Genomic DNA, 26,666 nt, shown 5'->3' with positions numbered 1-26,666 from the left:
TACCTGCATTAATTCTATAAGAACAAAAAAGATCAATCATTTATAAACATGATTTAAAAAAAAATATTAATATAAATAAAACATAATTTTCACTTGGGCAGATTTATGAAATATGAACAGTGGAATCATTATGGATTCCCATTAGTGCATAGCCAACAATAATATGCACAGGCTCTCATCAAAACCCAGTCAAGATACATTCTCAAAATGCTGAACACCAAACATAAAACAACAATTAATAAGAAATCAATTAGACATTGTTTTCCTGATCAATAAACATTCTGCTCCACCTGTAAAATATTTTTATGCACCAAAAGTTTGTTCTACACAGATAATTATAGAAAAACATTGTGAATCCCTTTAAATCATTTTTACGCCTATTAACCTGTATTTCATGATATAAGTCATTCAGACACTCAACACACAAGACTGTGTTATGGCTTGATCCTTCAGATTGGTGTTCTCCATTTCTTTCAATAATGGGTTGGGTAGGGTAGCATTAAATGTCCCTTTCAGTACAGTGTCCTTAAAAACTGGACTCAGCTGTTAAAATAAAAGCAGAAAATAAATCAATGTTATAATTGTACATTTGCTATCTTATTTAGTATCTTAAAAGTATATGATTGCTTAAATATACATTACTAAATTATTGGTTGACAGACAATTCATTGATGTACATTCTAGTTGTCTGTGACAAATGTTAAACACTGAAAATAATAGGTTCAAAATACATTTAGGTCCAGATTATTAAGGATCATAGCTCAGGATTGTCTAAATTTATTTTAAAAATGCAAATAAATTCTTCAACCAGTGTTTTTTTTTTATAAAAATAAAAAGCTTGCCACCTTAACCGGACAAGCTTTTTATTTTCTGAAAAGAACATGGGTGCTGGTGGTAAAAAAAAAAACCTACATGAGAAAAATAAATTAAACTATGTAAGAAATGCACAAAAAATAATAGCACCTATTTTTTTACACCACTTCAGATAACCCAAACTTTTTACATACAAGACATGTGCAGTACTAGAACAAAAATATCTATAAATGAATCAATGTAGGAATAGCAAGGTAATCAAAAAGAAGGAAGAAGAATATAATCAGAAAAAAGGGTTAATATTTTATCAATGACATTTAGGGGCAAATTTACTTAAGGTCAAATATCGAGGGTTAATTAACCCTCGATATTCGACTGTCAAAGTTAAATCCTTTGAACGATCGAACGATTAAATCCTTCGAATCGTTCAGTGTCGGACTGGCCCACCAGGAAAACTCCCGGTGGGCCAAGGTGTCAGTGGGCCCTCATGCTGCTAAACTTTTGGCCAATTTCATGGCCATTCCCTTTTTCTATGAGAACAAAGAGGCTAAATAGATGGAATAATTGATTATAGTATGTAAAGAAAACAGACTAGGAGAATAGAGCTTGATTTAGGAGATGAAGAATAATAGTACTGAGAGTGGCCCCTGGCCTAAGGTTTTTGGGTGGGCCCTGGTCTAAGGTTTTTGGGTGGGCCCCTGGTGTCCCAGTCCGACACTGGAACCGTTCGATTCGAAGGATTTTAATCCATCGATTGAACGATTTTTCTTCAACCTAAAAATGCTTAGGAAGCCTATGGGGACCTTCCCCATAGGCTAACATTGACTTCGGTAGGTTTTAGGTGGTGAACTAGGGGGTCGAAGTTTTTTTAAAGAGACAGTACTTCGACTATCGAATTGTCGAATAGTCCAATGATTTTTAATTTGAATCGTTCAATTCGAAGTCTAAGTCATAATCGAAGGTCGAAGTAGCCCATTTGATGGTCGAAGTAGCCAAAAAAAACATTCAAAGTTTTTTTTATTCATTCCTTCACTCGAGCTAAGTAAATGGGCCCCTTAATTGCTTAATTATATTGTAAAATACCTCCTGAATTAATGTATAACTGCCACCATACTTTGATCCTAAGTCTTCCTAGAACCAAAAACACGGGATAGACTAGGGCTTAATAGAAATGTGGTCAAGGACAAGTAATGAGTCTGGGCGGGCAGCACACAGTCTTAGTCAGGCACAGGCACATACCCAGGGAGGAGAAACATTGGCCTTTTTCATAACCAGGAAAATGTTTCTACTGATATTAAAAGAAAATGGTTTAACAAAAATGTATCAACTATCTCCCTGTTTACCCTGAATATCAGAGAATTTTGAGTGGTTTACATAAACTGAAATAAGCTTACAAATGCTCATTATGGAGTTTTATTATTTTCAACAGTAGCAGGAATATTAAAGTTTATACACATTATATTATATAATTACCTGATCATACACTCAATTAAAGCTAATAGTTTGAGAACAGCATATTTTATATTTATGACCTTTTAATCACTCCAGTAATGGAAAAAATGTCTTACAATCCTCTGGTCTTTTTAAAGATTTTCTAATGCTGTTTCATTAAAATCTCCACTTTTCCTGTTGCCTTTAGGATCATGCATATAATTTTATTTCATTTTCTCATGGTGAATAAAAACTATTGGATCATTTTTTAAAAATAGAAATATAGGTAAATTAAGCTGCAAGAATAGTTACTTCTGCAACCTTCAATAAATCCCATGCCTGCATAGCCTGTGAATATAAAAACAGGATAACCCCAAAGAAGACATTATTGAACACTGCAAGTTGATGACCACCTGAATCTGCCATAGGCAGGTTATTTACCCTTTTTTTCTCAATAGAACCAGTAACAAGTAATAGACGGAAATTTGACTGTCAAAGCACATGTTTTTTAATAGTTTCTACAGAGGGATAAAGAGTTCAACTGGAACATTGTAGGATATACAGGTATTGGATCTGTTATCTAGAATGCTAAGGAACGTGGGTTTTCATTTAAATATTAACTAAACCCAACAGACTGATTTTGCTTCCAATAAGGATTAATTATATCTTAGTTTGGTTCAAGTAGAAGCTACTGTTTTATTATTACAGAGAAAAAGGAAATCATTTTTAAAAATGTGGATTATTTGGATAAAATGGCGTCTATGGGAGATGGATTTCCCATAATTCAGAGCTTTCTGGATAACTGGTTTCCAAATAATGGATCCCATACATGTACTTTGCCTTTCAGAGAAATATGTGTAAAAAAAAATCGTTATTGTATTCCTTGCCAAGCTGCTCTTACAATATATATAAAACCTTTCTTTGAGGACAGCAAAATGTTGCTATACATTTATGTACTTATGCAGATCCTTTTCAGTAGTGTTTTCTGTTTTGTATTTAAGTGTTTTCTGTTTTCCATCTATGACAAATGAATGCTATTATTCTTATAGGGATACTTTATATAAAGGCCCAAAGAATTACTTCAAGGTTTGTTGTGTTTAACATAGTACATCTTGCCTAAAAGAGAAATAAAGAGCTTCAACATCAGAAGCCATAAAAAAATGTAACCTTGATGGCGTACTTATTTTTCCTAAAGGAAAATACATAAAATTATTCTGCTGAAAAAAGTCAAATGTTTGCTCTGTCCAGGTAATGCATTGAGCTATGTATATATTTCATTCCAAAGGAAAATGTGTCTTTGACAACTTAATTTCAGAAAGGAATACGTGTCTACAAGTAAGTCAGGGTGCCTTCTACCATGAAAAGGGTATGCAACATATATTTCAAGATGGTAATCTTTATTAAAATTTCTGCCGTAGTGAAAAGGTCAGAAGAAATGATTAATGGATTTGGTTTAAGTGAATACCAGAAGTGCACACAAAAGCCTTTCGGACCACTTGTCAGCAGCATTCAGAACTATTGTACAAGGTAAAATTGTAACAGAATTGTTAGGACCAACAAAATTCATTTGAAATATATTTTTTGAAATACAAGAATGAAAATAAACTGAAATTAAAAGACTATGGTTAAACAATCCAAAAAAAACCCATGTCTACACTCATGGCAATGCTATATAAATAAAAGATAAAGAGTAATTAATAGCCAAAAAGCAAATTATAAAATACAATCAAACAGCATAAACATCATCTGAATGACAGTGGCAAACAGGCCTGAATGGAAGGACTTTTACAAACCTATAAAATCAGAATCTAATACAATAAGGACTCTGGCACACAGGGCATATTCCCAAAAAGAAAAGAGCTGTTCTTAAATCTTTTTGCCTTCCATTGACACTCTAGGTCATATTCTATATTGTCTTCTTTAAACCAGACATATCACTCCAAAAAAAATAATTGTTAGTGTATTTGTGTGGTGTGTTCTTCTGCATTCCTGGCACACAAATAGTGGTTTCATATATAACTTTTGTCAGTTTCCTAAAAATCAGCAAAAGTAGCAGAACATAAAATCCTGTACCAAAGACTGCATGCATGCATAGTGAATGACTAGTAAGCAGTTCGAAGTATTTGGGACTTTGACTCATTATAGCACAGACACTAAAAGCAATATAATTACTGTATATTGCATTATACGAGCAGGGCCAGCACAAGGGGTAGGCAGAAGAGGAACATGACTAGAGCTCAATGGTGGGGAGGCACCAGGCACCTCCCTTATACGTAGACTACTCCTAGTCTGAAATTGCACATGTGTGCTTGCTCATTCCTTCGAACATGTGTGTGGGGGGGTTTGCTATGTCTCCAGCCAGATTACCTAGGGTTCCTGGCCAGTTTGGCCCAACGCTGTATAGGAGTGCTATATTTTGTATTAAGTTTAGAATAACAAAATTGCCTTTAGCTCCCCTTTAAAGGAGCAGCTTAGTACAAATAAACCTGAGTTAATAGATAGGCTGTGCAAACTAAGAAATGTTTTCAATATAGTTAGTTAGCCAAAAATGTAAATTATAAAGGCTGAAGTGACTGGATGTCTAACATAATCATAACCTAACTTCCTGCTTTACAGCTCTCTTACTCTTAGATAGTCAGCGACTTAAAGGGGGGCCACATGGGACATAACTGTTCATTTAGTTTGCTTTTGATCCTGAACATGCAGCTCAGATTTAAAAGCAAAAGTAACCCATATGCCTCCCCTCAAGTCACACACCGGTTACAGACTGATAACCAATCAGAGAGTTGCAAAGCAGGAAGTTGGGTTCCAGCTATTATGTTAGACATCCTGTCATTTTATAGATTACATTTTTGGCTAACTAACTATATTAAAAACATTTTTTATTTAGCCTACCTATTTACCCAGATTTTATTTTGCACTGAACAATTCCTTTAAAATGTACACTACATGACTGCGCAGAAACCAGTGCATTTAGAAGTCTGAATCACAGCTACAGAATGGAGCATTGTACATTGTTTGCTTTTAAATTGATGAAATTGATGGGCAAATGACTAGTGATGGGCGAATCTGACCTGTCTATGGGCGTGTTTTTTTTTGGAGGCAAAACCTGTCTAAATATTTCACTCATCACTACAAATGATAGTTTGTTTTCTGCTCAGTAAATGTGAGTCAGTCCTTAACCTCAGTAGCCAAAAGTAGACTGAGCATGTGAAGAGTCTCAGCAAGGTGAAAAAAGGGAAGCTATTATGGGCATATACAGAGACAGGGCTGTGGTGGCCATGGGCAGTTACAAATGCCCAAGTCACAAGTTACAGAATTTTCAGCCTTATTGTCAGTTGGCCTTTAGTTCTGTATATATACAGTATATGTGTATATATTCTTAAAGGGGTGGTTCATCTTTAAGGTAACTTTTAGTATGTTATAGAATGACAATTCAACGCAATTTTTCAATTGGTTTTCATTATTTATTTTTTATAGTTTTATAATTATTTACTTTTTTCTTCTGACTCTTTGCAGCTTTCAAATAGGCGTCGCTGACCGCTTCTAAAAAGCGAACGCTCTGTAAGGTTCCAAATGTATTGTTATTGCTAATTTTTATTACTCATCTTTGTATTCAGGCCTCTCCTGTTCATCAGTAATATCAGCATAAAGAACACAGAGCACTCATGGGACTTAATTTATGTGCATATCTTTAATGGTGTAAGTCGACGTTTCGGTCCTGCACAGAGGACCTTGATACATTTAGAAATAAGAACTACACCATAAAAATCATGACAGAATCCTTTTAACAAGAGATTGCTACTAAGTTCTGCCTCAAACATGCTGGACCTGCATCTGCTCACCTGAACACATGTGATTCTGAACATCTCTGACCTAGACCAGTATAATTTGGCTGCTGGTCATTTGGATCCCTTGTCATGCAGCCCCTGCGCTTATAACTCCAGAGCTTTCCTTACTTTATTTAAAGTAAAAATGAGAGTCTAAAATTGCCTCAACTTTGCTAAAGGTGGTTTACTTTAAGTTTAGGGAAAAAGGCAAAAAAGAAAGAAATATGGCAGAAGATCCCAAAGTAATACTGACTCTCTAGTTGCTAAACTGAATTAACCTCAGAGAAGTGGAGGTAACATTCGCATGCCCTGCAGAGAATGAAATATTTTCATTTGAAATTGAAAAAGATTTTGTAATTACTGTGAATGGAAAACTGTAGCTTTGCAAAACACAGAGCACTAGGAGCTCAAATGCGTTATTGATGGAAATGCATAAATTAAAAATACATGCTGTTTATTTACAGGAGTTCTCATAAACTCTCGTTAAGCTGGTTAATTAATTTTATTTAGTTGCATTAATTAGAAAGATTAGTGTAAGACTTATGTACACTTTACTTCAATGTGTACTAGGGGATATTATGTTCCCAAAGTGATAAGATACATATTTGCTCATCACAGAGATTTCCACGGATAGAAACATCTTAAATATTTTATTTGCTATTATATGCTAAACAAAATGTTGTATGCAATATGTTTTCTTATTAATGTTTAAGGACTACAGGGTTTGTTTTTGAAGGTCACACTGGGCACAAAATACTAATGGCAAATAAAAGATCTTCTTCAAGAGTCTTTTTTACAGTAAATTCTAATATATATTTCACAATCAGGTAAATTATTTTTCTCTCTCTTTGAGCAATGGTTCAGCTAACATATATACATATGGAGCAATACACATTGTCACCACTCCATTTAAAGAGATTGCTATGACATCTTTTTCATTCAAATGAATACTGTGACCTGTAATGCCTGGGTGTGTGCTGTGTGAGCTATGTGAGCTGGTGTGGTGCATCTGTATCTGATGCATTTTTGTGTATCTTTATTGTTGTACTATACACAAAGGATATTCTGTAGGGATGGGTGAATTTTTCGCCTTGTTTCACCGTGGAAATGACGCCCATAGACTCGTATGGCGCCTCACGTAAAAAAAAATGCCGTGCGTCAAAAAAATTTCGGAACCAAATTTTTTTTTGATGCCCATAGACTTTAATGGGCATCGGCGACATTCCGCCAGCAGAGAATTTTTGGCGAAACGAAACAGGTCAAATTCGCACATCCCTAATTTATTCTCTAACACGGTGATCCCCAATTAGTGGCCTGTGAGTTAGATGTTGCTCACCAACCCCTTGGCTGTTGCGCCAAGTGACCTCAAAGCAGGAGCTTAAGTTTAAATTCCTGGCTTGGAGGCAAGTTTTGGTTGCATAAAATAAGGGTTGAACTAGGCCAGCAGGACACCTGGAAAAAACCTGATGGGCCCTGGTCCTTGTAGGCCAGATCCGCTCCCTCTTTCAAGATTTGTGTGGCGCAAGTCCATTAGCTTCCTCAAGATTAGTAAAGTATGGGTCAGTTGAGGGGGGTCCCAGGGGGGTCATGGTTTGGGCCCAATGGGTTTGCGGCTGGGGCTGCGCAAGTCTGATTGTGGCAGCTATAATAAAAAGGTACATACCCTTTTTACGGTAGGGGGTGGTTGGGGTGGGGGCTCAAAGGGTTTGTGGCTGGGGGGCCCGGGGGTGTGGGGACCCTGAAATATAGGCCCAGGGTGGGCCCAAGGCCCCGAGTCCGATGCTGCATAAAAACCATGTGTACTGCCAAACAGAGTCTCCAATAGGCTGCCTGTTCACATAAAGGCTACCAAATACCCAATCACAGCCCTTATTTGGCACCTCCCGAATTTTTTTCATGCTTCTTTTGCTCCCCGACTCATTTTAAAATGTGGCTCATGGGTAAAAAGGTTGGGGACTTCAGCTCTAATCTAATAAAAGTTATTATAAAGGTGATCTACCTCTTTAACCTTAACTTAAAATGAAGAAGCTTTTCAAGTCCAGTGCATATGGTCAAATGCTGACCATTCTGTATAGACCAGGTGTGCAGAACCCTAGGCTCAACAGTAGCTCACCCAATTTTACTGCTGGCCTGGGCGATTAAACCCAATGTAATCATAGTCACACATTGTGTGACTAGGGTATGTTACATCATAATTGAAAACCCCTTAAATCTTATTGGGATGTGTTAAGGGGTTAACACATCTCATATAATTTGCAGAACTCTATTATCAATAAAAACACCTTCTCTATAGTCACAAGGTCTACTTCATGGCTTAAGATATTTAAAGTTGTGTCCTACTGCAATTCCTCTACTCTACTTACTGTACGTTCAAGTTCTACTTTGTGGGTGACCACAGTTTGTCAGTTTACATGAAGGGACAGATGTTAAGCTGCTACACCCTGTTCCATTTCACTTTGCAGGAAAATTGTTCACTCAAAATGCACTGAAGTCATCGGGCATTTTTTTCCATGCAAAATGTATTGGAGTCAATTAGCTTTTTTAACTCTAAATGCTCTCTATATTAAAACCAATGGGTATTTTTCTGCAACTGCTCTTTTCATGCAAAATGCATTGACGTCAACAGACTTTTTCATGCTGTGAAAATGTTTGTGAAAATATTTCACTCATTATTACCTATCCAACACATGCTTTTCCTTTATCATAACCAGTTCCTTCTACACATTTATAAGATTCTACTTAGAAAGATACAATAATTAAAGCAAAATGAAATCAGACAATTACTGATGCTTTGTCAATGTTAAAGTGCCTACTAAAGCTACACTCCCTAGGGAGATTTCCTAAAGGGAGAAGTGACTAACGCTAGCGAAAAATTTGCCAGCGTGACGTCATTTTGGTAACTTCACTAGAGAAGGCGATAGACTCTACTGGTACTTTGCTCCCTATCGCCTGACAAATGGACGTAACTGCGTAAATTCACTAAGATGCGGATTTTACTGAACGCTACCTCTTGCGCTAGACTTACCTTCGCCACCTCAGACCAGGCGAAGTGCAATAGAGTAGATAGGACTTCCTCAAAAAATAGATAAAAATTTTTCTAAGTCCCAAAAAACGCTGGCATTTTTGAGGGTTATAGGCTGCAAAAGATTGTAAATTTTTTCTAGTGTACCCGGCTTCCCCCCTACATTTCCTAACATATGGCACATAAACTATACACTGGGCTCATGTGTTGGGCAATATAACAACTCTATTTTATTTTATTAAGCTATCCTGGGCTTGTGTATAGTGATGGGCGAATTTATTCACCAGGCGCGAATTTCCTCGATTCACCGCCGGTGAATAAATTAGCAAAAATTCGCAAATTTTTCGGCGAAACGCCCCAAATTCGTCCATCACTACTTGTGTAGTGTAATGTATTTGCTTCAACATATAGGTCCATTCAACTTTAACTTCCCGCCGTATGCAAATGAGGCTATGCTAGCTCAACTTCGTTTCACTTGCCACAGTAATGCTAGCACAACTTCGCCAGCGTTCGGCGCCCTGGACGCAACTATGGATTTTAGTGAATTAGCTTTGTCCTGGTGAATCTACATCTGGCGAAGTGTTAAGATGTGAATGGCGAATTTTCAGAGGTAAGTAAATTTGCCCCAAGAGACAACACAGTTTATATTCAATATATGTATATATACATATATCAATATATGAAACGCAACACATAAATATACATAGCAAAAAAAAAACAAAACAGCTTAAGGAGCTATTGAAAAAAACTGCACTATTAGTTAGGAAATACATATGCTTTATGCTTTAGTTAGAAACTATTTTACAATTATTTTATGGCATGGCATAAAAAAAAACAAAGCCTTTAGCTTTGGGGTTGAAATAAGGCAAATAAGGCCCTTGGATATTAGAAATACCTGTAGGATTATTCAGCTATGCTGCTGAGATGCATTCAGTTTCGAGTTAAAAAATATAACAGGATTTGCATCTGTACTTCCCCTTGCTTTGAAATTGTATCCTGCTGAGCTCCAATGTGACTATTTTTAATCAAAGGTCCTCTATGATAATATGTACTGTACATAAACAAGGCATACCATGCAACAAAAGATGTGCAGTATACAGTATGTGTTTGAATTAGTCCCATATTTACACATTATGTAATAGAAGCACTATCCAGTTGTATCCTATGTCCCTTTACTGCCATATTATGGATAATCAGATCTTTCTGTTGACATTATTTTCTTTTCCTGCCAGTCTGAAAATAATCCCATTACCTCTACAACTGGTTGGATGCAAATTAAAAATTAAACATGCTAACCTCTAATGACATTTTTATAATTTGGTATGGAATTAGCATAAGACATACAGTGTTAAGCCCATAAATGTAGTCCATAATCCTTGTATTCCTACATGGTGCATGATTATCTATCCTCCTACACACACACACATATTGAAAAAATGCAAAATTAAAAGTGAATGTCAGAGTATAGGTCATGGCAAAGTGATCACTGCAATATTACCGGCAAAATGAACACAAATGGGTCTCCTCTAATCCACAATGAAAAAGAAGAGAAAGCGAAATGATCTGAATGTTAACATGATTATCTAAATAAATCTAAACATATAAATATATGAACTTTTTAAAAATTTATGGTATTTAAAACAAAACGTTTCTTCCACTTTCCAATGTTTTGCACTTACCCTATTTGCTTCCATAAAACTAAGAAATAAAAATCTTGTTTATTATACAGATGATGCTGCCATTTCTATCTTATAAATATCTTCTGGATGCAAAAGGAAAGTAAACAAGGGGTAATGTATAATGCTTCTTGAATAATGCAATGGTATTGTTTCTCCAGGAAGTAACAATTTACTCCATACTCCCTTTATGCACAGTCTACTCAGACATTGCGTTCAAAAAGAAATTTGTCTGTTCTACTTTTCTTCAACACACAAACACCTCTATTTGAGTCCATGAATAGTCACTTTACCCAGGCTTGACAATATGTTGTAACCCAATAATACATTGCAATTATTATTTAAGACCTTCTTTTTAAATACTTTGTAAATACTTCAACTGTAATTAAAAGTTTGATTGTTAGAATTGACTGTTTGTAACAACAACATGTTGATTTTTTAGCTAAAAAGCAAGCTTGACATTTGTTTTAAAATGATTTGTTTGTATGCCCTACAGCCTGTTATGATATCTGTACCTCTTTGAGGTCCTCTGAAACACTGATAGATGTGCTTTCCTTAGTCTGTTGAAAAGGGGTCACAAGCATTTTAATACTGTGGTTCTCAGCTGCAGGCCTTCGATCTCTCCAACTGTACTGCTTTTCAGGATATCCTCATAACAGCAAAGATGGATCATAACAAGGATGAATGAGTGTTAAATATGCATCTGTGCTCTGTTAGGTTATCCCAGACCATGCAATGTTGATAAGTGCTATGAATTGGGGCTGGGGCCATATATTTAACTTACAGCCTAATTTTTCGGTTAAGCAATTTCTTCTTACTGTAAGGGGGTTATTTACTAAAATCTGAATTTATCTCATAATTAAAATGCCAAAAGCTCAACCAAACTCCCATGCCCAATTTTGCTTCATTTATTATTAAAATAACTCAAATAAATCAGATCGGGATAAAATCTAGAAAAAACCCGAATCGCACAGTTTTTTCAGACTTTTTTCCCGTATTGATAGATTTTTCAGGTTTTTGCCCGAAAACCCCAAATAGGCTTTTTGCAGTATCAGGGTATAATAAATCTTGAAAAATGTAGTTTTTTAAATGAAAACATTAAATTTTTTTCCCAAAAAAACTCGACCACAAAAAAAATCAAGTCTGTCAATTATATATTTTGCATATTTTTCTGTACACTTTTGGCTAAATTAGCCATATAGACTGGTATATTTTTTGGTGGAGATTTTTGTTGTGAATATGATATTATTTTGTTATGATTGTGATCCAACTCCCCAGTCAATACATTAATACCTGTTCCAACAGAGTACCTCTCCAATCAGATTTTCTATATTTGCCAATCAATAATAGTGCTTATAATGCCTGATTTATTAACTTCCCAAATTCTGAATAATAAACATCATACTTCAAAATAAAAAATATATTTCCCATGCTGTACTGCAGACATAAACATCAATCAGCAACTTGTATAACTATATTAAAAGTAGAACTGAGCACATTTTTTCACCTAATACAGATTTATGTTAGAATTTGCATTTTCACAAGAAATTTCCCTACGCATTTTGTTTCACTAGGAAAAAAACATGAGCAAAAACGCCTATTGATTCCAAAGCATTTGGCACAAGAAAAAAAATTGCACACTGACTACAATTATTACATTTTACAAATGTTTCCACAGTTTAATAAAAATTTTTGGTAACGCAAAATGGAGCCAGTTCGCTCATCACTAATTAACAGCCACCACATAAACATGTAAAAAATGTTACAACATCAGATATTCCTGGATTCTGATTGAAATGTTCTGCATTTTTCTTTGATCTCCTGCACTGAACACCAGAAAAAAGTAACAAAGTTCCACAAAGTGCAACACCTGCACCTGGTACGATTGTAACTGATTAAGATGAGCAAATCTCTTGGGGGAACTGTGACTTACAGCTTAAAGGGGAATTTCGCCTTTATTGTGTAATAACACAAAAAGTAAGGCCCTAAGACACCCAGAAATGTGTCCAAAGTTTCCATAACCCAAATTAAAGTTTGTAAAATGGGTGTGGTATATGGAGGTGTGGCCACAAAATGGGAAGGTTAAGAAATTGTTACCCGCGCCAGATATTTTTGTACCTCCTTGCAATTTTCAAATGTTGGGAGGTACAGTATGTTATTAGGTACATTGGGAGTAAATATATTATGTATAGTTAAATAAAGAGGCCCTCCCTCTGTCACCTATCTATATGCAGTAGCCACAGCACACAGATTCATATTATCAGAAGCTGTGACAGACAGACAAAGCTATTTTAAACACCACTGGTTATCCTTAACAGATATAGCAGTCAAAACACACAGAAAAGCTGAGCCTGCTTGGACTGAACACCTCCCTCTGCAGTTGGGTTCTGGCCTTCCTGACCGACAGACCTCAGTCAGTCAGGATTTGAAACATCGTCTCCAGAACCACCACACTGAGCACCGGAGCCCCTCAAGGCTGTGTGCGTAGTCCTCTACTGTTCACTCTATTGATGCATGACTGTGCAGCCACGCACCACACAAATCACATCATAAAGTCCGCTGATGACACGACCGTGGTGGGTCTCATCAGCAATAATGATGAGTCACCATACAGAGAGGAGGTGCAGTGGTTAACAGACTGGTGCAGAGCCAATAACCTGTCTCTCAATGTAGACAAAACAAAGAAAATGGTTGTTGACTTTAGGAAGACTAGGTGTGACCACCTGCCACTGTACATCGACGGCTCTAATGTGGAGATCATCAAAAGCACCAAATTCCTTGGTGTCCACCTGGCGGAGAACCTCACCTGGTCCCACAACACCAGCTACTTAGCCAAGAAAGCCCAACAGCGCCTCTACTTCCTGCACAAGCTGAGGAAATCCCATCTCCCACCATTCATACTCAAAACCTTCTACAGAGGGACTATCGAGAGCATCCTGAGCAGCTGTATCACTGTCTGGGCTGGGAACTGCACTGTCATGGAGCGCAAGACCCTACAGAGGATAGTGAAGACAGCAGAGAAGATCATAGGTATCTCTCTTCCTTCCATCACGGACATTTACACCACTCGCTGCAAAGCCACCAGCATTGTGGCTGATCCAACACACCCCTCACACTCACTGTTCACACTCCTGCCATCTGGAAAAAGGTACGAAAGCATTAGGGCCCTCACTACCAGACTGAGTAACAGTTTCTTCCCCCAAGCTATAAGGCTCCTGAATACTCAGGGACCGAACAGATCTCTCACACACACACACTCCATCTGACCTTACTATATACCACAACGTTACACAGCCACTGTACGCCATTGTATAAATAAATAGCCATTGGATAAAATTGTTCTCTATGAGCACATCTGCACTTTATCATGTTCTTTATCATGTTCTTACATCATATCACAATGATACACCTATCATGTCTGATACACCTATCATGTCTGACATTTAGCATTATTTGCTCAACATATTACATCTGCTGAGTGTGCACTGTATTGTCCTGTCCCTGCACTATGCTGTCCTGTCTTGCAGGAGTTGCATATTTTTGCACTTGCACTTTTTGTCTGTTGTCCGGTACAACATGTTGTGTGTAGCACCATGGTCCTAGAGGAACGTTGTTTTGTTTCACTGTGTACTGTACAAATATATATGGATGAAACGACAATAAACTCACTCTTGACTCTTGACATCTCCCCATGTGCTGTAGCCCTTAGGAAAATAGCAGATTTGGTGCTTGCTGTCCACAGGAAATAACTTTCCCAACCAGCAACTGTCAGCAGCACTCTGGTTAGGAGCACTCTGCTTTGTAGTGAAGATGGCAGTGCACATGACTGCAATGCTGGGATGTTGGCACCAGGACATAAGTAGCTTGGGTTCAATGTAGGTTCTGCTTCTGAGTTTGGTGCATATATATTTGCTATTTGACTGATTTCTGGTTCTGACACTTATACTTCAATCCCTGACAATGTTGTTCACTGCCTGCTCTTGACTTCTTACCTGGACATTGACCTTGATATGCTTAATCCCTTGTGTATCATGTATTGGACTATTTCTGTTCTCTCTGTGCTCTAGTTTCCTCCTTGATGCTGACTGCAATCTAATGGAGCCGCAAGGCCCTGACAGTAAGAAAGCACCCAAAATACCATATAATTGCTACCTTTGTTAATTGCCGGGGGTAAAACTAACTTCATACATAATTACCTGAAAATGTTACTTTCCACAATCTTTGTACAATTACATGAAAAGTCATTTATCCACAGTGATTCACAGAGCATTTCAAAGGTAATTTCAGGTAGTCTGTAGGAAGCAAGATTTCTTTAGGGTGACAAAGTACCCCATCTGCCATTGCCCTTAAAATGAATGGGCAGCAGTGTGGTAGACTTAGCCTTACTTTTTAAAATACAGGATGGTTTCTCTATTAGCAGTGCTATTAGCCCAGAACATGGAAAAATAGAGATGCCATTAGTTCAGGCAGCTGAATACTTCAGGGAGAGCTGTTATCATGTTACCTGCCTATAATTCTGTCGATAGACTGCTGGTGGGAGAAGAGAGAGTTTGACATCACTTCAACTTACAGTGGAGCAGTAAACACAGACTGAAGCTTATCAGAGCATAAGCCACAAAGCTGGTAGGACTTGGGAAAGAATATTACTTGCCTCCTATCTAATTTCAAAATGAAATATGAGTTTCCGCTCAAGATGCCTCACTGCCCTCACTATGAAGAATATTTTTTCTGTTTCAAATGAAAGTTGTGTTGCTCAAGCCTTAGAGTCTTGTGTTCTTGCTTAGTGTGTGCTACTTGTACCACTATTTTGTTTTTTAATAAGTGGTGTGGGTGTGTATTTGAAAGGAAGAATAAAAGTTGTATTCTTTGGGTGTGTGATTAGTTTCAAGACAAACCAGATGAGCAGGAATGCAAGCACTCTTTCAGCTAGGCCGCTGTGTGATTCTGTTCATACCTACATCACGTAACATTTTCAACGGTTCAAATTTTTTATGCAGTGAAATAAAATAGCCGCTCAAAACCAACTGCCAAAGAAGAATCTGATTTCAAACTTTACCAACAGGATATTTATTATAAAATTTAAAAAAATGACAGCGGAACCTAGAGAATCAACATTTAAGCAACGTATTATAATAAAGTATGGAAATTTCGTGTCATTGGAAAACTATGCACAAAATTCTGCACGCTATCTATAATCCTTGAGATAATGTTCCCAGGCCCTGAGTACAACTACACGCACTTTGAAATGCCAATTGATAAAAAATCATATTAAATTATACTAAACAGGCTATGGTATAAGACATGCTCACCATCTGGTCAATCAACAATTCTAATTTAAGCTATTTATGATTGCCAACTTCTAATGAGAGGGACAAATATAATACAGTTAACATCTGTTTCTACATTAGCCAAGAAAGGTCGGTCTATGCTGCTCTATCCAATCAACATATTTGAATTCCACAGTTGTTGAGTAAAATTCATTTCAGATGACATCAAGGAGGGCAGTGGAGTAGTTCAGATAAATTGAGTCCACCTGCACCAGGCAATCAGCTAAATGATAGGATGACTGACTGAATAAAAACAAAGAAAATGTACACATGAATAAAAAAAAAAAAGCTAGTTTCCAGAAAATGATCTGTACAATTACTAAGAAAAAGGATACATTTGCAAAAGAAAGCAGAAAGTTGAAAAATAGGAAGTGTATAAATTAGAAATTCCATGCATTTTTATTGACTGATTTTAACTGAGCTTAACACACAGACATACTCAAACTTATAATGTCTAGTAAGGCATGCTTGAATTAGATCATTTATATTGCCTTCAACAAATATGCCTTTATATCTCTAGCTACAATTGGGGTTATGTGCTCTAATTCTGACATGGGATATAGATACATATGGAGCCAAGTGCCAATCCTGAAACTTACAGGGTTATGCAATAAAAAGCACCAAGTTTGCCCATGTGTAGTAACCAATAGCAACCAATCAGCAGGTAGCATACACTGGTCACGTGTTTAAAAGTAGACATCTTATTGTTTGCTATTGGTTCCTGCACGTGGGCAAACATAATGCCTTATACTACAAATGGGGATAGTTTATTACTAAACCCTTTATCAAGTGCAGCACAAAACAGGAACAATCAACAATGTGTTTTGCACTTCTCTTAAAAAACTGGTACAGGTTTCTGCTTCTTTCAAGTTAGGGAGCACCAATAGTTGCAGGTCACACCAGAGCATACCTTTTGGAAGTAAGGGCCTTGTACATCTATATTATCTGGAGCAAGGTACAGAGCACAGCCAGACCCCAGATACACATGCTCTTTGAATGATCATTAATGGAAATGGAAACTTGCAATTCTGAAAGACCAAAATCAGCAAATGAAACCTTGAATATATAGAAGACAAATTGCCACATAGAGTTAGGGCACACAATAGTCACTATGGGGCAGATTTATCAAGGTTTTAATTAAGAGTTCATGGGAGTTTGTAAAATAATTCAAAATTCGAAATTTGAATAAAAAAACGACCAACTGAAATTTTTCAAAAAATTAAAATTTTTCAAACTCGTGTGAATGAGATCGACCCACAAACTCGAATTAGAGTCAAATTCGATTTGAGTTTTTCCTCCAAAAACAACCAACTTGATTTTCAGGAAGGCTGCAACAACTCCAAATTGATCCCAGGAAGTCCACCCATAAGCTTAAAAAGCAATTCAGCAGGTTTAAGGTGGCAAATAGTCGAATTTAAATTCTTAAAGGGCCAGTATATGATAAATTTCAAAAATCTAATTTGAATTTTTTTAAAAAATTTGAATCAGATTTTAACTATTCCCTAGTCTAATTCCACAGAAAAAAACTTGAAAATTCGAATTTCAAAATTCAAAATTTGACTTTGACCCTTGATAAATATGCCCCATGGGTACATTTTCGATCAAATAAGTCCTTATTTGGCCAAATTTAAATCGTACGAATCAAAGTAATAACGCATTCGATCGAATTCAAATCAAAGTTTTTCCCCAAAAAAACTTTGATTTTTTTACAGTCCCCCAATTGACTCCAAATAGGTTCTAGGAGGTCCCCCATAGGCTAAAACAGCAATTTAGTAGGTTTTAGATGGCGAATGGTAGAAGTTAAATTTTTAAAGAGACTGTACATGATCAATTTCAATATTTGAATTTTTGACTTTTTTTCAAAGTCAAATAGAATTTGGACTATTCCCTGGTCAAATTACACAAAAAAATAGCTAGAAATTAAATTTTTTTGAATTCAAAACTTCACCTCGACCTTTGATAAACCTGCCCCTGTGGGGCAGATTTATCAAAGGTTGAGGTGAAGTTTTGAAGTGAAAAAAAAAAATTTCGAGCTATTTTTGTGTACTTCGACTAGGGAATAGTCATACTTCGATTAGAAGTTGGAAAAACGACGAAATTCAAAGGTAGAATTTTTTGAAGTACTGTCTCTTTAAAACTTCGACCATTCGCCACCTAAAAGCTGCCTAAGTGCTGCTTTAGCCTATGGGGGACCTCCTAGAACCTGTATGGAGGCAATTGGGGGAGTTTGGGAGGTCGAATTAAAAAAAACTTAGAATCGAAGTAGCGCTACTTCAAATCGTACAATTCGAAGTAGGCCCACTTCGACCACCATTCGGTTGGTCTTTTTGAATTCGAAGTTCGAGGTTTTTTTAACTTTGAACTTCGACCTTTGATAAATCTGCCCCATCGTGTCTGCAACAGTTTTTTCAGTTCATTTTCAAGATTTATTTCAAAGGTTGGAGCTAGATACATTTTTAGATGCAAAATGTCAGGGGAGTAAATCCAAATTCAACAATACATTTTGGTTGCTGGAAATAAATTTACATTTCCACCCCTTGGCACCTGGAGTGTGCCACATCGCTATTTCTTGTAGCCTTGGCATTACTGTGATTCTCAAGCTAAAAATTTTTATGAAACAGAGCTTGGCTTTCACCATCCGCAGGAAGCTTATAAATGAAAGGCAAACCTGAGAATTGACAGAAGACATGCTGTTATGTTCTAAATTTACTAGAGCCCTTGCTTGAAATGTTTAATATTTTACCTTTGGCTGCTTTATTTCTCTGTTCACAAAAAGAGTATGAAGGCATTTTGTTCACCTCTGGGAAGAGTTTTCATTAAAACATGTGTAATTACTTAATTCAGATAAACTTGAAACCTAGTTTGTATAAGAGGGTAAAAACACAATAAATAGAACCCATTGGCATAAATGTACAAAAGCAATGGCTGGCACTGTCCTAGAAAAAAAGTTTTAATATTGCAAAAGAATGAAAAATTAAAGGGAATAAGGAATTCAAACACAAGTTCTATATATTTTTACAACACACTATGTATATGAGAACCGGGTCCTATACTGCTGAGTCAAAGAGCTCCAAGGGGTTTGAGCTTATTTGTGCTTGTCAAATTCTTTCTTTTCTGTATCCTTCAGATTTCACATGAAGTTTATTACAAAATAAAATCAGTAGGCTGCTTCCCTATTACCTGGACTGGATCCAGACTGAAACATCATCCCATTCTTACTTTTAAGAATATACATGCCATTTCAAAAATGTTTTTAATACTCAGATGGTGAACCTGTGTGCAAACTAGAGTCAGTTTTGATTTATGTACGTGTGCTTCAGAACTGCATTGACATATAGGATGTCTTAGCCATTTTTTGACTCCTGCTGCTAATACTGTATGTTGCATAACGTGTCTGTCATCTAGATGATCTGCTGCCAGAGTGTTACTGTTGAGCATGTTTCCAGAAGAAATTCTGCTTCTGTGTTTACTCGCGTATTGATCAAACTTGCCCAACTCTCATTTACTTCTTTGAATTTTATTCTGATCCAGTCAAGTTTCTTTTTTTGTTTTATTCTCTTTATTCTCATTTGCTTTCTCTATGCTGTCTTTATTTCCTATTATCGTACTATAATAAACTCTGAGAATAAAAGATCTTGTCTTTGTGATGTTATATAAGAAAGGTTGTTATATGGCTTCATTTTTGCTTACAAATCAATTCTAAGAATTCAGTCTGCCATTAGCAGCTTTTAAGTCTCTCCTGAACTGTGTCATTCACTGCTGTTTTGACACCTTAATGCATTAATGGCATGTGTCAGCTGACATAACTTCACCAAAGTACTATAACAGTAATTACTGGGACTTTTACACAAGACACTTAAAGCTGAAAGGCGGCAAAGAACATGTAAATACTGAAATATTCCCTTCATACCTATTCTTCATTGACAGTTCATAATTAGCAAAGACTAAACGCATCAAGATAATGATTGTCTACCTTGAGTCACATCAGATCCCCCAGCAATGAACAGGGACAGAAGTTTCTTAATATAAAGGCAATTTTATAAGAAAAATCTATGTTTTTGCAATAAAATGGTACAAAGCTTTGTGATTAAGTACACTGTGTAAGAGTGGCAATAATGATTCCTAAAGTAAGACTGATCATTAAATTACACATTCAATGATAGATCTCCTGTATAAGATATGTTTGCACCCAGTAAGTGATGTCCAACCAGCCCATAATGGCTTCAATATCATGTATATTCATGTACTCAATGAGTGGTGCCTGGTAGGTTAGTGAGTATTTGAACAGATGTACATGTGAATTGTTTGGTTTACAGGTATGAAACCTGTTATCCAGAATGCTGTGGACCTGGGATTTTTCAGATACAGAGTCTTTCTGTAATTTGTTCATATCCTAATCTGCTAAAAATCATTAAAACATTAAATACACCTAATAGTATTATTTTCCCTCCAATAAAGATGAGTTAAATTTTGGTTAGAATCAAGTATGAGGTTCTGCTTTTTTATTATAGAGCAAAATTAGATATGTTTTAAAATTTTTAATTATTTATTTAAAATAGAGTCTATGGGAGACAACCTTCCTGTAATTCGGAGCTTTCTGGATAACAGGTTTCCAGATAATGGATCCTATACCGGTATATGTATCCCACACTAATAAATAAGTTCTGTCATCCAATAACAAGTGAGTGTGACTCCTGTTTCTAGCATTTTGTGCTCTGAATTTCCATTAAAACTTGTATGTACAAATGAGAAAAAGTATAGATATAAATGGCTGCAAATTCAATTATTTATTTTGTAGAGATGGACAATAAAACATACAGTTCTCAGCAAGGCAGCAGTGTCAGCAAAATTAACAAAATTAAATTATCCTTTTTCCATCTGTTGAAATGTAGGTATGGGGTTTATAATGTCTCTTTAAATGCCTGTGGTCTGCTCTGGAATTAGCCTGCAAATCCTACTATTTCAGGCTTTTGCAGCAAAAATAAAAAAATGTGTGCTTTTTGGGAAAAAGCCCAAAAAATAAAGCATTTCAGGGAAAAAATTCAAAAACCATGCTTTTTTAATAATAAATAAGCTCCAAACGTGGATTCTACTTTGTCTGACTTTTGTAATTAAAATAGTCAGAGAAATTCAGATTTTGATAAATAAGGCCCCTAATGTCATTCTGATAATGGTTTCCAAAAATGTTCAAAACCCTTATTCTTTGTACAAGGTAAGTAACATATAAGAAAACAACTGGAAAGTAAGCATTGTGTGATATTTTTACTGTGATTTTCTGTTCTTGTCATAATCCCATACACACATTTAAACAAGGCTAGAAATAGATTTACAGCAATGCATAGCACCTAATATCTGCTGAATAGTAGCAAAGCCACTTTACAATTCTGAATCTTGAAAATATGCTACATTTATTTCATTCTGGTCTTGTATACCAATGCTGATGACATCTATTTTTATTTTTGTGTTATCGTTGCAGTCAGATCATTTCGTATGCATTATTTAGACATGTGAAATTCAGGAAACTGTAGCTGCTAAATCCTGGCAACTAACACAGCCACAATATTTTGAGAAGTTTTTTGCTTTTCCTATTTAAAACGTTATTTCTTACACTAAATCAATAGAGGATTAAAAACAATTCCTGCCTGTCTGTTTGCCTTCCTGATAAAAATAAAATAATGTGGGGCTCATTTGTAATTTTGCATAGGGCAGAATGATTCGCACAGTGAAAATATGTGCCCTGCGCCTGGTTATATTTATAAAGCTGAATAAGAGTGTGCAAACAGAGTTGCGAAATTGTTTTTCCCACTGCGAATGTCTATAAGAGCTTTATAAATATGGCAAAAGTCGCAAATTGCGGATATTTATGTGAATACTCTGCATTTGAATTACACCACAACTTTGGTGGTGGAGAAAATATACGCAAAACAGTTTCGCGAATTGCAAATTTAAGTTACTGTCAATGCTATTTTCACGCAAAACATCCTCGCAAAGTGCCTGCACTCATGCACAGACCCTTCTCATTTGCGAAAATTGTGTCACAATGCAAAGTCGCAAAAACCGGAAAGATGGGCACAGCAGTGCAATATTTAAGTGTTCAGGAAAAAGCATGGGCTATTGCGAATAAATATGCGTTGCGCGAACTTTATAAATGTCACCTTGTACGTGCTTGAATATTGTTAAAAGCAGTTGTTGGCCCATGATGACAAAATCATAAATCTTATTTTACTGAACTGTAATAGTATTGCAGCAGTTTCCTTTATGTTTTGTTGACCCATGGCCTAGAGCAAATTGTACGTATGAACTGCATTTTATATGAATTCATTTGAATTTTTTATTATTATAAACTTAACAAGTAGTCTCATAGGCTACTCCCTGGGTAGATGCCTTTCCCATATCTTCAGAAAATATAGACATCCTGTTCCCACAATGGGGAAGGCATTGTTATGTTACACTGAGATGTTAGGAATTGCCTGAGAACATGATACGAGGGACTCTCCCACAAAAAACTAATTACATCTTTTAGATTTGATCCTCCCACACCTTATTTCAATTCCTTTTCCTGTTGCTCATTCCTTTGCCTCAGAAGTTATAACTGCTTCAAATTTGAACAGAAAAGAAAAAGAACTTTCACCATCACAAGCAAGATATGGTAAAACAAAACCCATATAATAATACACTTGTTTATTAGATAATATACAGTGATAAACACTCAGGGGCACATTTACTAAGGGTCGAATATCGAGGGTTAATAAACCCTTGAATTCGACCCTCGAAGTAAATTCCAACTAATTCGAATATCGAATTCGAAGGATTTATCACAAATCCTACGATCGATCGAAGGATTTGAAGGATTTTAATCGACCGATCGAAGGATTTTTCTTCGATCAAAGAAACCTTAGAAAACTGATGGGGAAGGTCCCCATAGGCTAACATTATACCTCGGTAGGTATAAACTACCGAAGTATGTAGTCAAAGTTTTTTTTTAAAGAGACCGTACTTCGACTATTGAATGGTTGAATAGTTGAACGATTTTTAGTTGGAATCGAAGTCGAAGTCATAGTCGAAGGTCGTAGTAGCCTATTCGATGGTCGAAGTACCCAAAAAAATACTTCGAAATTCGAGTTTTTTTACTTCGAATTCTTCACTCGAGCTTAGTAAATGTGCCCCCCAGTATCATACACTGTAGTCCAAAATTATTATATATATATGGCCACAACATCATTTGCAATCATTTGCCCAGCACTTCCTCGTTGGGTGTTGCTGTATTCTGCACCTTCAAATTATATTATGTCCATTATTGGGTTGGTGTGGGGAGGAGAGGGTTTTACACTTTTTGTGCCTCCCCAAGCACACTCCTCATAAATACTGTGCTGTCAAATACAGGCAGTTGTTATAATTAGCTAAAAGTCATTTATTAACTGTTGATAAAGTTTTCTTATGTAGGATGGTCTCACTTTATTATATGATGCAGACATCCCCAGTAGGCTGAAAACCTGGGAGAAATGTTAATAAAATCTAAAATAGGAATCCTAGAAATTATTGATGCAAAGAGGTGATGAAACAAGCGGTCAATAGTAGATAGTAGGAGTGAAAACAATATTTAAAGGGAAGGCCTGTTACACTGCCCTGATTTAAGCTTACCTTAATACTTTCAAAGAGGGATGAGTGAATCCATCCCACTTTGCTTTGCCCAAATATTTGCAAAATCACGGTATAACTTTCAAAATGCATTGAAAGGGGTGTTCTTTTTGCAGCTTTTTTTCACACAAATGCATTGGAGTCAATGGGCATGTTCGCAAAACACAGGTTTTTGCCACAAATCCATGCCTGGCAAATAATTTCACTCATCACTACTTTCAAGGCATTAGAGAATGGAACAAACCTTATCTAAACACTCGACTTATTATCTCCCCATTTTTCCACTAAAATGTAGGTTTGAACATGTCCTCTGGCTTTATGTGTGTATTATGTGTATGATATCAAAACAAACTTTGCTTCAAAAACACAATGGTTTGATATGTCTCCCAAAATACAAAAATCCTTAATACACCATGAAATGCCAGATGTAATTTAATTTGTACCAAATTTACAAAATATAGCTGTTTCATCTAGACATGAAAAGTTCTGTAATATTATATAGACCAAAAAAATTTCCTACAAATACCCATGCCTCTATATGCCTTTAAAGAAAATATTCACAAATAATCTGCACCAATATGTTTCCTACTCATTTTGTTGCCACAGTATTGATACATGCTCTGTGTGCAATGTTCTAAGATGCTTTCTCAGCAGAGTAAGGAATTTTGTTTTTCTTAGTTAATGGAATCCCTCAAAACAGTATATTTGTGGTTGAAGAGTGTACTTTCTTGTTTCCCATATACTTATCTTCTTTAACTTTCACTTAGAACAATACATTCCTGCTTCTGCAATTATACTAAGAACTTACAGTACTAAGGTAAAAATACATGATTTCAAATAATTAAGGAAAACTATGCAAAATATTATATTCCTTAAAAGGCAACTGTAAATAGTAGCATCAAACTGGCCATACACTGCCAGATCTGTTTGTTGGTGAGGTCACAAACAAGCAGGCAGATCTGGGCACAATTTGTTCACACACACATGAGCCAACTGAGGACCATTAAATTAGAACTGCATCAACATGCCAATGTGGTCCTCATCCAACAGGATAATACTATCGGCCCAACTCATATCTGGCCAGATATTGGTCAGTCAGGCCCATAGGTGGGCACCATACATGATGCAAGCTAATAAGCTGCTGACTCTGGAGGGACTGAGTCGGCAGCTATTATCACCCACACATGGCCACATTTATTTTTTTGTGCTACGGATTATGTACATGATTAGTGAGTAAAATAGAATTACATAAGATTACATGGAAAAACTGAAGACTACCATACTGTTACAGTAAACTCATAAAGCATTTGCCTGAAAAGTCAATGAAGAGGAACATGCTGTGTGGTCCCAGATGGTCCCTAGGCTTCTGGAGGGGTTGAGGTTACAAAGAGCAATGGATAGGACCAGAGTGAAAGTGAACATGAGGATGGCAAAGTGCATCAGGAAGGAGTGCTTGAGCAGGGACAGTCTTACCATAGTACAGACTGTTCACCTTAAAGGAACAGTAACATGAACATTTTTATATAAAAAAAAATCCTTTATAGCCCCCTCCAATAATCTGTCTATAGTGCACAAAGCTAACTATTTGTAATAGTTTCTTCAAAAATACCATAATAAAAGTATACTTCCGAATGTGCAGTGTTTTCTCTAAAAAGGCGATATGGTGACATGCCCTCAGCTGCAAACTACGTGTGCACCCACATCTCTTAGCCCGATATCTTCTAAAACTGATGAAGGGATATTATTTTCTGTAATTGCTTACATGCAAGGCTGAGTATCCTCCCACTGCCACATTAAAAACATTATTGTTTTGTGATTTTGTGACCTTTAACTTTTGCAGCCTTGAGAAATGTATGCAGAACTAGACTGATAACATTTTAGCTTTTGCCTTGAGATATGCTGGCCTCGCTGGAAGAAATGTAACCACAAAATAACAGCTAAAGTTATGTTTCTAAAGAACTAGGATGACTCGTTATAACATGTGCACAACCCTTGGGGGCGTATAAAAATGGTAAAATATAAGGGCTTAAAAGAAGTTCCCAAATCTGCAGCCTGCAAGACTCCCTGTCATACACACCCCAACCACTGCCCAATGAAACTCCCAAAGATTTTGTCCAATGTAATGCAGGGGCATATTAAACTGACACCTTAGTGGACAATGTGACTGGGTGGATGGAGAGCATAGAAGATGATAATCCATTTCAAAGGGAGAGGGGTATGGACAATTTCCACATAAATATGTTGAAAGGATTATGCCTGAAAGATGAGGCTGCCTGGGACTTCCATCCTCGAGACTCGCAGTAGGACAGGATTTACCCTCGGGTGAAGCCTTTAGCTACGATGGTGTAAAAGACCCCTCACTCCGCAAACACATCCCTTTCTTACTGTAGGTAATGAGATGATCATCAAGCCCTTAGATGCCAATACCTTAAACACTTTCGATTGATTATTGAAGCCTCTCTGGGTAATGACCCAGATTCAAGGTTTAACTATGTTAATGTACCTAAATTAGCTTTGCCCATCTGTGGACAAGGTCTGACTGCTTACCCCTTGCACACTATAGCTGACACTAATCAGATGTAGGACCAGGTCCTCACTGGGATAAAACACCCCTCACTCCGCAAACACATCCCTTTCTTACTGTAGGTAATGAGATGATCATCAAGCCCTTAGATGCCAATACCTTAAACACTTTCGATTGATTATTGAAGCCTCTCTGGGTAATGACCCAGATTCAAGGTTTAACTATGTTAATGTACCTAAATTAGCTTTGCCCATCTGTGGACAAGGTCTGACTGCTTACCCCTTGCACACTATAGCTGACACTAATCAGATGTGGGACCAGGTCCTCACTGGGATAAAACACATGTATGGTGATAGAAACTCATTGCCCCTTGCCACCGCTTTCAAATAAAAAAATGGGGAAACA

At 36.5% G+C, this 26,666-nt stretch overlaps 1 protein-coding gene across 1 annotated transcript in view; it reads right to left on the bottom strand.

Annotated features, from left to right (window-relative positions):
* Positions 1-287: 287 nt before the first annotated feature.
* The window catches only part of LOC108710879 (sperm-tail PG-rich repeat-containing protein 2), a 317,226-nt gene continuing 290,847 nt past the window's right edge, over positions 288-26,666 (bottom strand). The window contains exon 14 of the mRNA XM_018252074.2: positions 288-543. Coding sequence (XP_018107563.1) covers positions 409-543 — 135 coding nt within the window. The 3' untranslated portion in view covers positions 288-408. The remainder of the gene's footprint in view (positions 544-26,666) is intronic.

The sequence above is a fragment of the Xenopus laevis genome, chromosome 1L, assembly GCF_017654675.1.
Source record: "Xenopus laevis strain J_2021 chromosome 1L, Xenopus_laevis_v10.1, whole genome shotgun sequence".
Classification (NCBI taxonomy): domain Eukaryota; kingdom Metazoa; phylum Chordata; class Amphibia; order Anura; family Pipidae; genus Xenopus; species Xenopus laevis.
The sequence above is the reverse complement of the archived record's forward strand: the minus strand, read 5'-3'. Positions and strand labels throughout refer to the sequence as shown.